Source organism: Spea bombifrons, chromosome 8, assembly GCF_027358695.1.
Source record: "Spea bombifrons isolate aSpeBom1 chromosome 8, aSpeBom1.2.pri, whole genome shotgun sequence".
NCBI lineage: Eukaryota > Metazoa > Chordata > Amphibia > Anura > Pelobatidae > Spea > Spea bombifrons.
The window spans coordinates 42,953,972-42,969,048 of record NC_071094.1 but is presented as its reverse complement, the minus strand read 5'-3'; the positions used below and the strand labels follow the sequence as shown (position 1 = coordinate 42,969,048).

General features: G+C 43.8%; 1 protein-coding gene across 1 annotated transcript; it reads right to left on the bottom strand.

The window, feature by feature from the left end:
• Positions 1–11,608: 11,608 nt before the first annotated feature.
• Positions 11,609–15,077, bottom strand: LTB (lymphotoxin beta). The gene is made up of 4 exons (XM_053472459.1): positions 14,867–15,077; positions 13,021–13,048; positions 12,802–12,861; positions 11,609–12,116 (listed from the first exon to the last, which is right to left on the bottom strand). The coding sequence occupies exons 1-4, from the start codon at positions 15,047–15,049 to the stop codon at positions 11,710–11,712; spliced, it is 678 nt and encodes a 225-aa protein (XP_053328434.1). The 5' UTR covers positions 15,050–15,077; the 3' UTR covers positions 11,609–11,709.

Sequence of the window (15,077 nt, the reverse complement as noted above, 5' to 3'; positions counted from 1 at the left end):
TCACAATTAGAGAGTCCGTGTGCGATGTCCCAAGTTATCATTTACATTCTTCACTTGTTTTTAGGTTGCGCAATTGGTGATGAAAGAGCGCGAAGCCTCAGCGCTTAGCCGAGCAAACCCACTTTATTTCTCATTTCTCCAAACAGAGGTCGCTTATCCATTCACGGGATCCTAATGTCATCTGATTTCACCCACCTCGTGGCTGATGGTACTTTAAACAAAGCATAAAATCAGCGCACACCCAGCAAATGCTTTCTAAAAGCCCCGACTACACAGCAGGGAGTCACCAGCAGCAGGGGTTACCGGACAGGAGGATCTGGGTCCCCTGCAGCGCTGCGGGGGATCTGGATCTTAGTCTCATAGTCAGACCTCTATTTGAGGCAACTTCATGTCGCGTTAGTCTCTTGCTTTGTTGTGTGTACATTTTGGTCATTTTCGTAGCACCCCAGAATCTGAATGTGTATTCTTTTTAGGAGGTGCTTCACTTTTTGTATTTTTAATACCTTGTGCTTTAAGATATTTAAATAGAGATACAGAGAATGATAAAGCATCCAGAGGCAATTGCAAGCTCTTCTGCTCATTTCTTCCTACGGAAAATTGGTCTATCCCCGCAAAAAAATAATAAAAAGGATATTTTAGACTCAAAAATACCTGTTATGAGACACTAAGCAGCCTCAGGGGAATATATAACATTTTGGCTAAAATTCAACCCTTAACTTAAATCAAATTCAACTGTTAATTGAATCCACCAATCAGTAAAAAGAGCTCTGGCCCGGGTGGTGGAAACTGGAAAGTGTCAGCTGATCCGCCGGCAAAAGTTACTTCTCTATGAGGAAGGAAGATACCGTATATAACATATATTAATTATTAACCCTCAATATTACTTTTACCTCCCAAAAATACCAAAAGCCAATACTTGGGCTTCCAAAGAACCTCACAAGGTGGCCTTTAATCTCCAGACTCATTACTGAGTAGCAGTGGAGTGCGGAGTATCACACGATCCTGCTCTCCAGAGTAATCGCTCCCCATCTTTTAGTTATATCCTAGAAGAAGAACGCTCGGAGACCCACAACCTAGTCCTAGTCTGTCTGTCACCCATCCATTTATACCTGATTGTCCAGCTGATTTCCTGGGTGGGATGACCTCGGAACTTCCAGGGCTTCATCGTGGCTAACGTGGTCCTGGAGAGCAGAAGTTATGGTTCCTCTGGTTGTTGGGGGGACATTAGTGTTTGTAAACATTTAGACTCTTATCAGACTCTTGGCCAATGAGCTCGGCTCGTTCCTCTGGATTTATCTCTAAAGGTTCTTTACAGAATTCTATAAGAACCCAGCCTCCTGGGTCACCCTTAATGGACATCACGTCCAGCAACCAGGTTTGGGAGATACATCTCTGGGAGACTCCTAATAATAACATTTTATACCAGAAATAAAATTGTCCCAAACTATGAATTCCTGCCTGTAAAGCTAAAGATTCTAGGAAAGCATCAATGTTCTAAATCAGAACCCTGCGCAGCCAAAGTGACGTCATTAGAGGGTCTGAACTGAAGCTCGGTGACATCATTATTGGATAAAGATATGACATCACTGTTCAGTTAAATTTGTATGTGTAATTTTGATATGTTAAAGCGATAATGCCAGCGGTATCCATTTTCTGTGCATTTAACGTAAAAAAATTTTTTATAATTCACAATATTTGCATTCAGCCAACAGCAAGTTATTGATAATGAATTATATTTACATAGATTCACCAAAATGATTAAAAATAGAAAAAAATAGAAAACTGTAACACGCGATCCTTCCTTCTGTTTATATTATCTCATTGAGAACATTCCCTGGGATTTCCCCATCCATGCGCTTTAACCCTTTCCTCGCACGCGTGTTAGAAGCACATGTTCTTCTTGGTGGAAACATCACAGCGCGTTAACCCTTTAGAGATCTGGTGACACCTTGCTCACCCGCCCTCCCCGTCTCGTCTTCTTTTATCCCCCTCTCTGTTTCTCCATCTTTCACCCCGTTTCACCGTCCTCCCGTCTCTCGTGAATTTCCCTGCAGCTTCGGTCGTTTTCGGGGGAAATCCACACGTTAAAAGCAACAGTTAAGGCACCAGATTCCTTCAGGGTGGGGGATGGTCCTGCGTGAACTTCATAGGGGGGGCAAAGGGTGAAGAACAGAGATTAACTATTGATTTATTTATGATTTTTTAGATTATTATTCATTATTTGGATATTTATTCTGTGCTAACGGGATCTGAAACATTGTGTATTGGATTATACAGACAGTAACAAATTTAATTTAAATAGACACAAATACCCAGCATAGCTGCTAACATCCCTAAATGTGTTGGAGCAGTCTTGTCAACCATACTTATGTCCTGAACGGTGGCTGTTCCACGCATCGTACAGCTCAGTGGCCTCTCTCTATCTCTTTATCTCTCATTTTTCTCTTTATCTCTCTCTCTCGTTATCTCTCTCCATCTCTCGTTATCTCTCTCCATCTCTCTCGTTATCTCTCTCCATCTCTCGTTATCTCTCTCCATCTCTCTCTTTATCTCTATGTCTCTCTCGCATTTGTTTCTTTGTTTGCTTGATACAAGTTTCTGTCACATGATGTTCATTTACAGCGTATAACACATCTATGTTTTGCATGCACTAAAAGAAGTGAACTCAAAATTCCCCTGCCTGGGGGCAGCAGATCCGTGTCCACAACGGCTAAAAGCGCTGACATTTATTAACGTCTCTGCGAAACACAGAAAGGTAGAATCTGATGGCAGATCAGACACATTCAGCCCCGTCTAGTCTGCCCATCTTACCCGATATAAAGACTCAGCAGCCACATGCTTATCCCATGCACTGTATAACCATCTACCACTTCTGCTGGGAGGCCATTCCACTTATCTACTACCTACTCTGTAAAGTAAAAACTCCTTACTCCGAATGTTTCTATCACAGACCCTTTCTCCTCCATATTGAGATCTCACTGGCAAATAAAAGCTCTTATTCGTTCCCTAAAGATCATTAAACTGTTTTTTCCCTTTCTTTAATTATTTATTTAGTGTTTTACTTGGAAGAAAACGTTGAGATTTCTCTCATTGTTAAGTATGCCCTGGGGACCTGCAGATCTTTTTGATAAACTCTTCTTCTTTCTTCTTCTTTCTTCTTCTTCTTTCTTCTTCTTCTTTCTTCTTCTTCTTCTTCGCCCTGCAGTGGCAGATCCATACATTTAGCTCTAGGCAGCCTATTGGCTAATTAGGAGACATAAGTAGCAATTAAGATTTTTTTCTGTGTATCCCGAGACCCCCAGCGGCTTCCCACCTCAGCGATGTTTGAAAGAAACGGATGAGTCGCTGATATAAACAAAATATAACATTTATCAAATAAACGAATAACGAGTAACAATACTATAAACCCAAAAGTCTGAGAACTAAACGAGAAGCAGCCTCCTCAGGGTGAGTATCTGAAGTTACACCGGCGACCAGCAGAGGATAAATATAAACTAGGGACTGCCCCGGCCCCTCGGGATTTATGCTCAGTATCGCGGCCATAGCGTAAATGGCCCGGCTGGGGAGATCTCCCCTCTAACCGACCCACTGAGCATCAGCGCATCGGTCTGATCACCCAAGAGGGGAATCTACCCCGCAGTTTATCCGTGGAAGGAGTAGATGGAACATTACATTTCTGCCGGCAAAGTCTTCGCGTTCGTCTTCGGGGGAAAAAACCCTTCGCATTCCATGAATATTCACTCCGTCCTGTGTTAGTTTTGGGCGAATGTTTGTGTACATTCTTCTCTTCCTTTTCTGCTGGTTTTCTAGCAGGGGTTAGTACGGGGTTAACGTGGTTACCAGCAGCTTGGGCAGACCCAGAGAACCGCTCTGAGCAACTTGGCCTGGGAGGAACGGGGCTGTGGGTCCCTCTGGCAAAGGGCAGGGCAAGGTACACCTTGGAGCAACTTGGCCTGGGGAGACCATTGGCTTCGGCGCACCAGGAGTTCGTTTTCACGTTTCCACGAATACCAAAGCACAAATCTAATTTTAAATAAGAAAGAATACGAGAAAGAAGAGAGATGGTAAGGGGTTGGAGAGAGAGGTGAAGGCGATTACTAGAAGCCCTCCGACGGTGGCAGCGCCAACCCCAAAAGATTACGCTGGAGGTAACAACGGGGACGGAATAAAGAACGCCGTACGGTCCGGAATATTTTGAACTCTTATCGCTCCATTTTTAGTTATTTACATTTTATGGATGGTTCCAATAACACTCGCGTTATGATTTATTGCCCACATTCCGTGCTTTGCTTTTATGTTCTTTATTGATAAAGAGAATTTTCCACAGTTTTTTTTTTTCCTGGCAATGCACCAATCGCGATTTTACACGATTTCCTTGTTTTTTCAGCTCATATTTCCTTTTCAATGTTTACGTCATTGCTTTTTACCAAGCTAGAAATGGATACAGTTTGTCTGATAAAGGGTTAAAGTCCCGAAGCGTCCGTGGATGAACTCGTTTAGTTAGTCGCTCCCAGCTTTGCTGATACGACATCAGACATGCGATTCACCGAACTGCAGCAAATAAAATCGACAGTGTTTGGTTTTCACAGAAAAATGTCCTTTTTTAGTTGGTGGGACTTCCCCTGCGATAAAACCCCTGCTGCACGCGGGAGATGATTGGTCAGAAGCTCTTGGGTTTGGGCCAAAAATATTGATATTCAGTTAACTAAACTCAAGTCAACTCAACTATCTTGGTAATCGCTCTAATGTTCCACCATATAGAGGCTTTCCTCAAGACCTCCTCAGTATGGCCCCCCTTTATCCGGTGGATGAATGTCCTGCCTCCTTCCTTGCACATAGGGCCATACTTTGTTTCAATGAGCGCACACTCATTACAAGAGGGAAAATACCCTTGGAAACAAGTAGGAGTTATGAGAAGACTCGTCCTCTCCTTATTCATTATCACGTCTTCCCACTCACTTCGCCAGCGACTCTCTATGTATAAGTATGTATGTGTTAGCATGAGTGTGTATCTGTGAATGTGTTAGCATGAGTGTGTATCTGTGAATGTGTTAGCATGAGTGTGTATCTGTGAATGTGTTAGCATGAGTGTGTATCTGTGAGTATGTGTTAGCATGAGTGTGTATCTGTGAGTATGTGTTAGCATGAGTGTGTATCTGTGAGTAAGTGTTAGTATGAGGGCACATGTGTATGCGTTAGTATGATTGTGTATTTGTTAGCATGAATGGATATGGGTAAGTATGTGTTATAGCATGAGTGCGTATGTGGACGTGTGTGTGTGATTGTGTGAGTGTGTATGTGGACGTGTGTGTGTGATTGTGTGAGTGTGTATGTGGACGTGTGTGTGCGTATGTGGGGTGTGTGTGTGTGATTGTGTGAGTGCATATGTGGGGCGTGTGTGAGTGTGTGTATGTGGACGTGTGTGTGTGATTGTGTGAGTGCGTATGTGGACGTGTGATTGTGTGAGTGCGTATGTGGGGCGTGTGTGTGTGATTGTGTGAGTGCGTATGTGGGGCGTGTGTGTGTGTGATTGTGTGTGTGCGTATGTGGGGTGTGTGTGTGTGATTGTGTGTGTGCGTATGTGGGGTGTGTGTGTGTGATTGTGTGAGTGCGTATGTGGGGCGTGTGTGTGTGATTGTGTGAGTGCGGATGTGGATGTGTGTGTGATTGTGTGAGTGCGGATGTGGATGTGTGTGTGTGATTGTGTGAGTGCGGATGTGGATGTGTGTGTGATTGTGTGAGTGCGGATGTGGATGTGTGTGTGTGTGATTGTGTGAGTGTGTATGTGGACGTGTGTGTGCGTATGTGGGGTGTGTGTGTGTGATTGTGTGAGTGCGTATGTGGGGCGTGTGTGTGTGAGTGTGTGTATGTGGACGTGTGTGTGTGATTGTGTGGGTGCGTATGTGGGGCGTGTGTGTGTGAGTGTGTGTATGTGGACGTGTGTGTGTGATTGTGTGAGTGCGGATGTGGACGTGTGTGTGTGACTGTGTGAGTGCGGATGTGGATGTGTGTGTGTGTGTGTGATTGTGTGAGTGTGTATGTGGGGCTTGCTCTCCCCTGCCCAAGCTTCCATTGCACATTTAAGTAGGTGGGTGAGGGAAGGTCGTTGGATCTCCCTTAGCAAGCCCCTTGAGTGGTGCAAGATTAGCACCAGCTGCACCCCCAATTATTCCACCCCTGTTATCCACTGACACCCTCACACTCACTCTAGCACCATATATTTGGATACACACTCTCTGCTGCTAATCATGCTAAAACATACACTAACACACACACTAACATCATATGCTGACACACACACCTATGCTAACACTAAATGCTCACGCACAGTAACACTATACAGTAACGCAAACACTAACATCATACGCCCTCACACGCAAGCGCTAACACGCTAATAAGAGTCCATATCAGGGGTTTCAAAGTTTCAATGGTTATCGGTTTTGATTTGTCATCTTTAAAAGTGCAGTTTACTTTATTACAGCTAATAGAACATCTAAAATCTATATATAAACAAAAAAAATTATACTGCATATAGTAAAACTAAATATTTTATTTTTTGATTCTAAGTCTGATTGTAAAGCGCTACGGAAGCTGCTGGCGCTATATATATATCTATAGATATATATATATAAATCCATGGAATGGAATGTTATTCGCTGGCGGACCTTTGAAATGTATCTTATGTTGCTCTGCTGCCCCCTAGTGGTCAAATGGTTTGATGCCTCCGGTCCCCTCTGCTTTCTTTTATTTAGAGGCGTGCTTAGTTGATATTAATAGACTGTAAAATGATCTGACACACAACATTTATTTTAGTAATGCGGACGTACCGTAAATAATAGTAACTGCAGCCATCATACGCGCTTCAATGTATACGATAGCTGAGAGGTCCCTTTAAATTTACATGGTGACCCCCCTTCCAAATGCATGGGGGATTCTACCCCCTATATGCATTTACCTACCACCCCTGCGGAAATGGGTGAGGGGTGTCAGGACCCCGCTCCCGCGACCCGGAGGATTTGGGTGTTGACCCGGAGAACCGGCGCTTCTCCCGGAGAGTTCCCTGGTATGGTGATTTACTGACCTCCAGTCAGCCCCAGCACTGGCACAGCCAATGCTGCGGGTGGGTGCTCTAGCCAGACCCCCCTTGCGCATGCTGAAAAAGCACTCCCTTTTTTTTCAACGGAAGCACTTTCCTGCCACTGACTAAATCATTCAAGCAGCCAATCAGCGACAAATATCGGGTGACCGCGTCGAAGGCAGGTAGCTGCAGCACCAGAGCTGCAGTTTCTACTTAAAGTAAGCGGTTTTATTAAAGAATGCATATTAAGTCCTAATAAATTATTTTGATATGGATTCTGCTTTAGTGGGGCCGTCAAGGACTGTAAACTTTGTTCTAATGTTTCTAGTAGACGGTCACATAATGAGCTCACAGCACAAAATCAATCACGTTGGAATAAATATTTAGAGAAGCGCCGGATGGCTTGCGCCGTGGGCCTTGGCATTAGCCGGTTCTACCTACTGGATAATCCCATAGTCTGCGGCATGAGCTTTCCATTCAGCCAGGAAATGGTTAAAAGGAAAGTCACGTGTTGCGTAGAACGTGCTCGGCGGGCCCGGAATCGGCCGAGTTTGAGAATTCCCAGCCACGTCTATAAACATTTGGGATCCAAAAAAAGCCTTTTCGGAGCACATATGGTATAAAGCGGATTCCACCCCGTTATCCGCCCCACGAAGACCCCAGAAATGTCCTGCCGGATGACGAATGCTGCCATTAGCACAAGCCGAGGACCCTATAGATCCCATATATTATAAATAGAATATTCGCGGCTACCTGGACCCCTATAAACTGAATGGCGCGGGCTTCTTCATGGAGCCAAACTCTAGGGGTCATTCCACTAAACCCCGAGTCTAAGTTGCCTAGCAACCGATTTTGTTTAGCTTCACTGGATCCAAAATAATATAATGGAATCCTCAATATCTAACTTTTATCCTGAGAAATTCTTCTCAAGAGGGAGAGCTTAATCTGTAGTTATGAGTTTAAATAATTTTAATAACATTTTCTACATATTTGAGACATTTTTTAGGCTCTGGGTGCTGGGAGTGATGCTCCACGTTCCTTTTGCTCATTTTTAATACAATAAATGTTTATATATAGATTGTGTTCCCCCATAAAAGCCCCCATTTATTAGGTATAACTCGGGGGTTCCTGGCTGCTGTGGCAGAATGTGGCACAATGAATCGAGTCCCTGTTCCGAAGCGCACTCCCTTCTTCTTCCCTCCTTTGTCCAAAGGCAGCCTGAGGCAATCGACAACAATCAGCGACATGACTGGGGAGGGATAACCACACCTGGGAACTTTCCGGGTTTTCGCGGGTCCCAGGAGCGGCGTTCAGACACGCCCCCACTGCCCGCCCATTTCCCCTTTAAACAGCGGCTTCAGCGGGAACGCCCACCGGCATCAGCTGGACTGCCCATTGGGGCTTCCTGTTCACCTCCCGCAAGGGGGGCTCCAGGTAGCCAGAGCCATAAAGTTCCCAGGTAAGGTGATAACTTATTGGGGAGGAATAATCATGCAGATCCTGAAACAGGTGGTTTAGATGTCCCTCCCATGGTATACTCAGCTTAATCTGTAACCACGATTTGATTGTTTTATTAAGTGTACATAAAACGCAGGATTCGTGTTAAAGAGGCCTTTTTTATAACGGGGCATATTAGTGTATCCGCTTATCATATTGCGTGATTTCTGTGCATGCATGTGTTGTTCTTTTCTGTGTGTTTTGTGACCTATTTACTATGGGGATGTGGTTACACCGAGAGTGTGCTGCGATGTTCTCGAGTCTAATAGCAGATCATTAAGTGGGTCAGAGATGAGGTCGGCCACCCACAGACTTGAGTGGGGCGTGATATTTTCCGCAGTTCCGTGATTGTGCTACTTCTGAGTACACAAAAAACAAATATGGAAGCCGTTGACCTATAGAATTATTCGGACTACTTAACTAAAAGGTGGCGGGCCTTCTCATCAATGGTCCTCCAGTAATATTTTCTGACCCCCTAACCATTCTCCATTTCCCCTCCTCCTGTTTCCCTTTCCCCCTCTCTCCTCTAGATCCTTTTTCTTTTTCCCAGCCTCCCATGTTTTTTCCTTGGGCCAGTAACAGCCATTGGGCTACACAATAGTATCGCGTGATGATGTTACCTAACCGTCAGGCGCATCGGTTTCCTATGTCTCCCAGAAGCCAAGTGTCCCAGTGGGACCATATGCCAGATATATTGATGACGTTTTTTAAGATTCTCCCCTTAATCACATTATGGCTTCCAGAATAATCCTTCGAGACGATGGTGGCAAACCTCAAAGGGCATTGTGGTTTCCATGACGATGTGTTCATGGAAATTAAATCAATTAAGGATTGACTTGTAGATTAGTAGATACATTCCGTTGGGTGATTTAGTCCCGTCTTGGACAATTCTCATTGGAATTCCATGCGCAGGAGGGTATTTGTCCTGTCTGTATAATGTTGTCTACAAACAATTAACTCAATTGACTCAAGGGGTTAATAAAAAGAAGATTGTCAACATTGTTTTGCATTTTCTATACCCAGAAAAACAAAAGAACACAGAAAACTGATATAAAATACCCAAATTACCACGAAGTTTCGATTTGAAGTGTCGATTCCCCACAATCAAAAAATAGTATTGCTTATGTAACAAAACCGCGCCGTTCTTATACCGAACCTTAATGTCGCAGAATAAACAAAAAAGGAAACTTTATTCACTATTTCTCTTAAATTATGCAAATTATATACGTGAAATACAAATAAAAATGCAGCTTTAAAGAATGCAGAAGGGAATTGGGTTTCGGGTCACACGGCTGGCAGTTTGGGTCAGAGTTCGTCCCGGAGGATCAGGGGTGAGAAGGGGTGACAGGGGGATTTGGGGGCAAAAGAGGGAAGCATGGGAGGCTTGATATTATAGGTACAGGAAGTTTTGCCTTGAGGATATACCCACTAAGGGCCACCATCGGCGAGGTACAACCAGTTGGGACTGGGCTAGCACGGGGGCTCTGTTATTGCCCCTCTTATTAGCTTGTACAGCCCACTACCTGGGACTTTCTGGCCTGCGGCCCTCTATAGAATACTGGACCTGCTACCGGTGTCTGGCTTTGGGGTCCCAATTTTCCATTTTGGGGGATTGGTGCCCAGTGGCCCATTTCCAGATTTTGGTGCCTGGTGGCCCCATTGTGAGAATGGAGCTGCCCAGTGGGAGATTCATGGAGTGAGACGGAACAGGGGAGCCCTGCCTTTAGGTTTGTACTGGGGGCCAGGATTTCTGATGGCGGCCCTCCCCTCCCCCACCACACACAGACTCTTTTGACTGCCTAAACGTATATTTGCTATAAAGTATCAGGTTACTGATCTAGTCGAAGTTTTATGGAGAACATTGGCAGTAGCGTGTACTTGTGGCTGTCATCGTGATCTTAGCGATTGTTTGCCAACACCGCGCCAACTTCACTTCCTTAACGGTTAGGTTGGCTCTGCCAATGCCAAGCTCTTACAAGTTACCGCCGGACATGCGCGGGTGAACAGAACTGGTTATTGCGATTCAGGAGCGAACACAAATATTTCAACACGGGATCAAACGAAAGAGACGTTTCTCAATTTTCCTAATTAACGATTGTTTAGATGATCTTCGTTTTATGAAAGCCAAAGCGCCACCTGCCCGATGCATAAATATGTTGTAGGACCATTTAGTATCCTGTGTGACATCATAATTCAAAATGAAACTTCCTTTAGAACTGACACAAAGTAACAGGCACTTTATTATTTGTCTTGAGTTTCCTTTCGCTTCTTCCTAAACTGGAAAACATCGCCGTTTCCTTTCTTCTTGGGTGTTCCATCAGACACTCGAGGTGGGGCGTTCCGCTTCCACGGCTAAACAGAGAACTTATTTTTTGTTAAATGAAGAATAGGAAAAAGTATTTTTCTTCCAACAAAACTTCTCGAGAACGCAATAAAAACTCTCAAACGCATTCATCAGAAAGACTCCCTTCCCTTCTACAAAACTCAATGTCTGTGGTGGCCAAGTTCCTTTAAGGCTTTAAAACGGGGGCATCAGAACCTCTTTAAATCCACAGAATTCTACACTCTAAGGAAGTATCTGAACCACCTTTTCCCTGGAATGTTTCCATCTGACTTATCTTGACATTCTATAAGACGGGCAGCATTCCAGCGGCTGTGGTTGTAGTTCCAGAAGAACTGGAGGACACGTGGTCAACTTCAACTTGAGGGTCCTCAAGTTCTTATTATAAAGTATTTTGGAAAGATTTCCCTTTTGTGAGCACAAAAGGAACACCTCATTTTTTTTTGGGATGATCTACTTGCACTCAGGATGGAGGATCTACCTCTCCCCAGACACACGTTACATGAGCATGAAAATGTAGCATGTGGCTGCGCATGTACGGCCGTTGGCTGCACTTATGTCCTTAGGCGGCCGCGGGCCTTAAAGTGCCAGGGCAGTCCCGGTGTTTACAATATGTGTTTGATCTCATGACGTGTCTAATTCGTGTGGTCCATGTGGTGCACGCTTTTCAATACAAACTCACACATTTATGGTTCTGTCTAAATATATTTATTAATATCATGGATAAAAATATTGCGCAAGACACCGGTCCTTTGTAGCTTAATTTGTCTCGAAAACGGGTCCATGTCACGCTTCATGACACCTTCACAAGTCCAAAGACGGTCTTGCCCTCCCTATAGTCAACAAGCAATGGGTGGCTGACGTTGACATAAAGCCGATGTCCACCCTCCAGGTTTGCCAGCCCTCCTTGGCTGAGGCTGGTATACCAATTGGTGTTGGTTCTGGGTAGGGGTCGCAGAACACTCTCTGTCCCGGCCAGGAGGACAGTTTCTTCAGGGTAGGAATCATGCCAGGTAACGACTTTGTTGGACAATGTGACGTTGGCCACTTTGCCTTGGAATCCGACTTGGCAGTAAACATAGTAGAGCCCGCCATGTTTGACAACGAGTTCGGGTTCTTTGTATTCCACCTGGTGGCGAGTGAATGCCAGATCATGTATGGCTTCCCACTTCAGTCTTCTGTCCGTTGTGTGGCTTACACCTGAAAATCAAAAGGTGAGTAAAGGTCTAGAGTGTCTAACGCCAGAAAGTGAGTGGGAGGTTGAGTGGCCTCTCACTACTCAGATGTCATTTGGAAACTGAGAAGGCTCTCGCTGTCAGGAGATGAGTTAGAGGGTGAGCAGACTCTCAATGCCAAGAGGTAAGTTAGCGGTGCCTGAGTGCTGTAACCTCGCTAACACTATACACTTACACATCATATGCTGACACACACTCTAACCGCACACATACGGTAACAATACACACTCACACATGCTAACACCATATGGTCACACACTCTAACGCCATACAGTAACACACGCACATTGGAACACTGAACACTCATACATGCACTCTCCAACACCACAGACCGTATACACATACATCCGCATTCTCTCCCATCGTCACTGTAGCTCATGCAGCTCTCCGTTCATCTTACCCCCCCCCCCACAGATCCACGTCTTCACTACAGCTCACACTCTCCCTGCAAGCCTCTGCCCTACTATTCTGGGGTCACGTACTGCGAGTTATGTGACCCAGCTAGGCACCTTAGTTACCGATGCGCATGGATGGCGTGGACCCACGGCACCGGCCTTAGCGTGTTCCTGGTCAGGGGGTGAGTTGGAGACCAGTTATAACCTGGTTAGGTTGCAAAGTGTGATTGGCACTTTAGTCGCTACCAAACTCACCAATCAGATGAGCCGCTGATTTATTGTTGTTCTGCTTTTGCCAATTCTTTCTCTCATTACCTGCGAAGAATAAAAAAGTATTTTTTTTGGTTACCAAAGGGTCCTAAAACTCCCCTGCCACACTAAAAACAACACATCTAACACACTAACCAGTCCTAGAGGTACCCCCGACACCCTGAGCCCCCTACAGGCATTTAATGCCGCGGGTAACATTATTACCTTTCTGTTGCTGCCGTCGTCCATCACCCTGTAAAGCAAGACACAGAGATTTATGCCATCGGTCACAATTCAGGAGCCATACGCCTGTCCCATGCATGTTGACATTCCCTCCTTGTATTAGCCTCTACCACCTCTGCTGGGAGGCTGTTCCGGTTATCCACCACCCCCTCAGTAAAGTAAAACAAGCACAAAAAAGGCATATATTAGATATTAAAATATATTTTATATTTTTTAAATATCCTTTTGATGCTTCTTCTTTTATACATGGAATTGATCAGAATATTTTTACTGCAGACCGGTTGTATCAGCATAAAAAAGAAAACTGCTAAAATAATACAACTTTTTTTTTTTTTTTTCCCGTAACAAAAGCTCTGAAGAATGTAACAAAAACTCTCGCAAACATTCTATGGAACCTGTGGTTATTTTTAGAGGAAAGAAATCACACCTTGGTAAATTTAGATCTATATCTTGCAGTTTGAGAGGGAGGTGTGGCCGGGGGGCGATAAGCTGTGTATCACATGTCACATGATCAAATAATTCTGCTTTTAACAGGCAAAAATACAAAAAATAGCAAAAAAGTCCCCCAAAAAATATCCTCCGTCTCCCACACGCGGGGTGAAACCTGGAATAAACTGCTTATACATTCAAAGGATCTTCCTCTTTACATATTTCTGGAATATTTTCAGTTTTTAGCATAAATTCAGCAAAAAAAAAAAAAAAGCTTATTGAATTTTGTTGGCTCACAGAATCTAAAAATCCCCAGAAAAATTGTGCTTAATTAAATTTATTACATAAATAACATATTATTAAAATAGAATTTTACAAAAATTCCATATTTTAGGTTAAAGTTTGGAGGAAAATTCCCTGCAAAATCGAATTAAATGAAACTCGTTAATAATATGTTATTAATAAAGAATTTTTGAAAAATTACATATTCTAGGTAATGGTTTGCAGAAAAATCCCCAGCACAATTAATTTAATTTAATTAAAATCATAAATAATATATTACTAATATTCTAGTTTAAGGCTTGGAGGAAAATACCAAGCAAAATGAATTGAATTTAGCGCATAAATAATATATTATTAATATAGAATTTTAGAAAAATGACATATTCTAGGGAAAAGTTTGCAGAAAAATCCCCAGCAATTTAAAAGTAATACTCACTTTTTGGAAAAATTTGATATTTTAGGTAAATCGTTGCAGAAAAATCCCCAGCTCATGTATTTAACTCAATTTAACGGATAAATTAAATATTAGCGATACTGAATTTTAGAAAAATATATAAAAATATATATATATATATATATATGCAGAAAAAGATACCACAACCACATCCCCTAATCTCCCATTGTCTGCCCGAGGGCCTGATTTGGACACGCCGATTATTCCATTCATTTAATCAACTTTGATGAAAATGATTAGATTCTGGAGCAAGATTTTTAAAAAAAAGAGTCTTATTACCATAGCAACCTACAGTATATTCCTTTGGATCATTCCATTGGTCACTATGGTGAGAAGAACACGTTGACTTGTTTGGAATCTCTTCTCCTTCCCACCCCACCCCAACTTTCCTCTCTTCCACCTTTCTTTGGACCCTCGCCCAGCCCCAATGCCAACCACCAGCCCGACAGAACCAGTTGGACCTGTTGGAACGGGACCTTCAAACCACCCGCTGCATCTAGATTTCCGAGGAGCCTCAACCCCTTTCTTCCAAAGTTCTAAAGAGGTTCTTCTGCATAGAACCCGAGGTCCATATCCAGTCGTTATCTTTCATGCAGCGTTCGAAGGTTCTGAAAACGGAGCCTTCGCTGCACCCATCGCGGGTTTTGACGTAGCCCATCTTACCCGTGGGTTCCTTTCGGGTCTTTTGGCCTCTGTGACTGGAACGCACAAGGATGAGATGCTAAGGAGCAGCATCAGCAGGGGCACCAGGTGTTGTCCCATTCTCTGTCCTCTTTCTAGTAGAGCGCAGGTCTGCGGAGACGGCGTCTTATACAGGAGATGACAGGGGATCCCCACTAACCACATCCTCTGTGACACCGAGGGAAGGGGACGC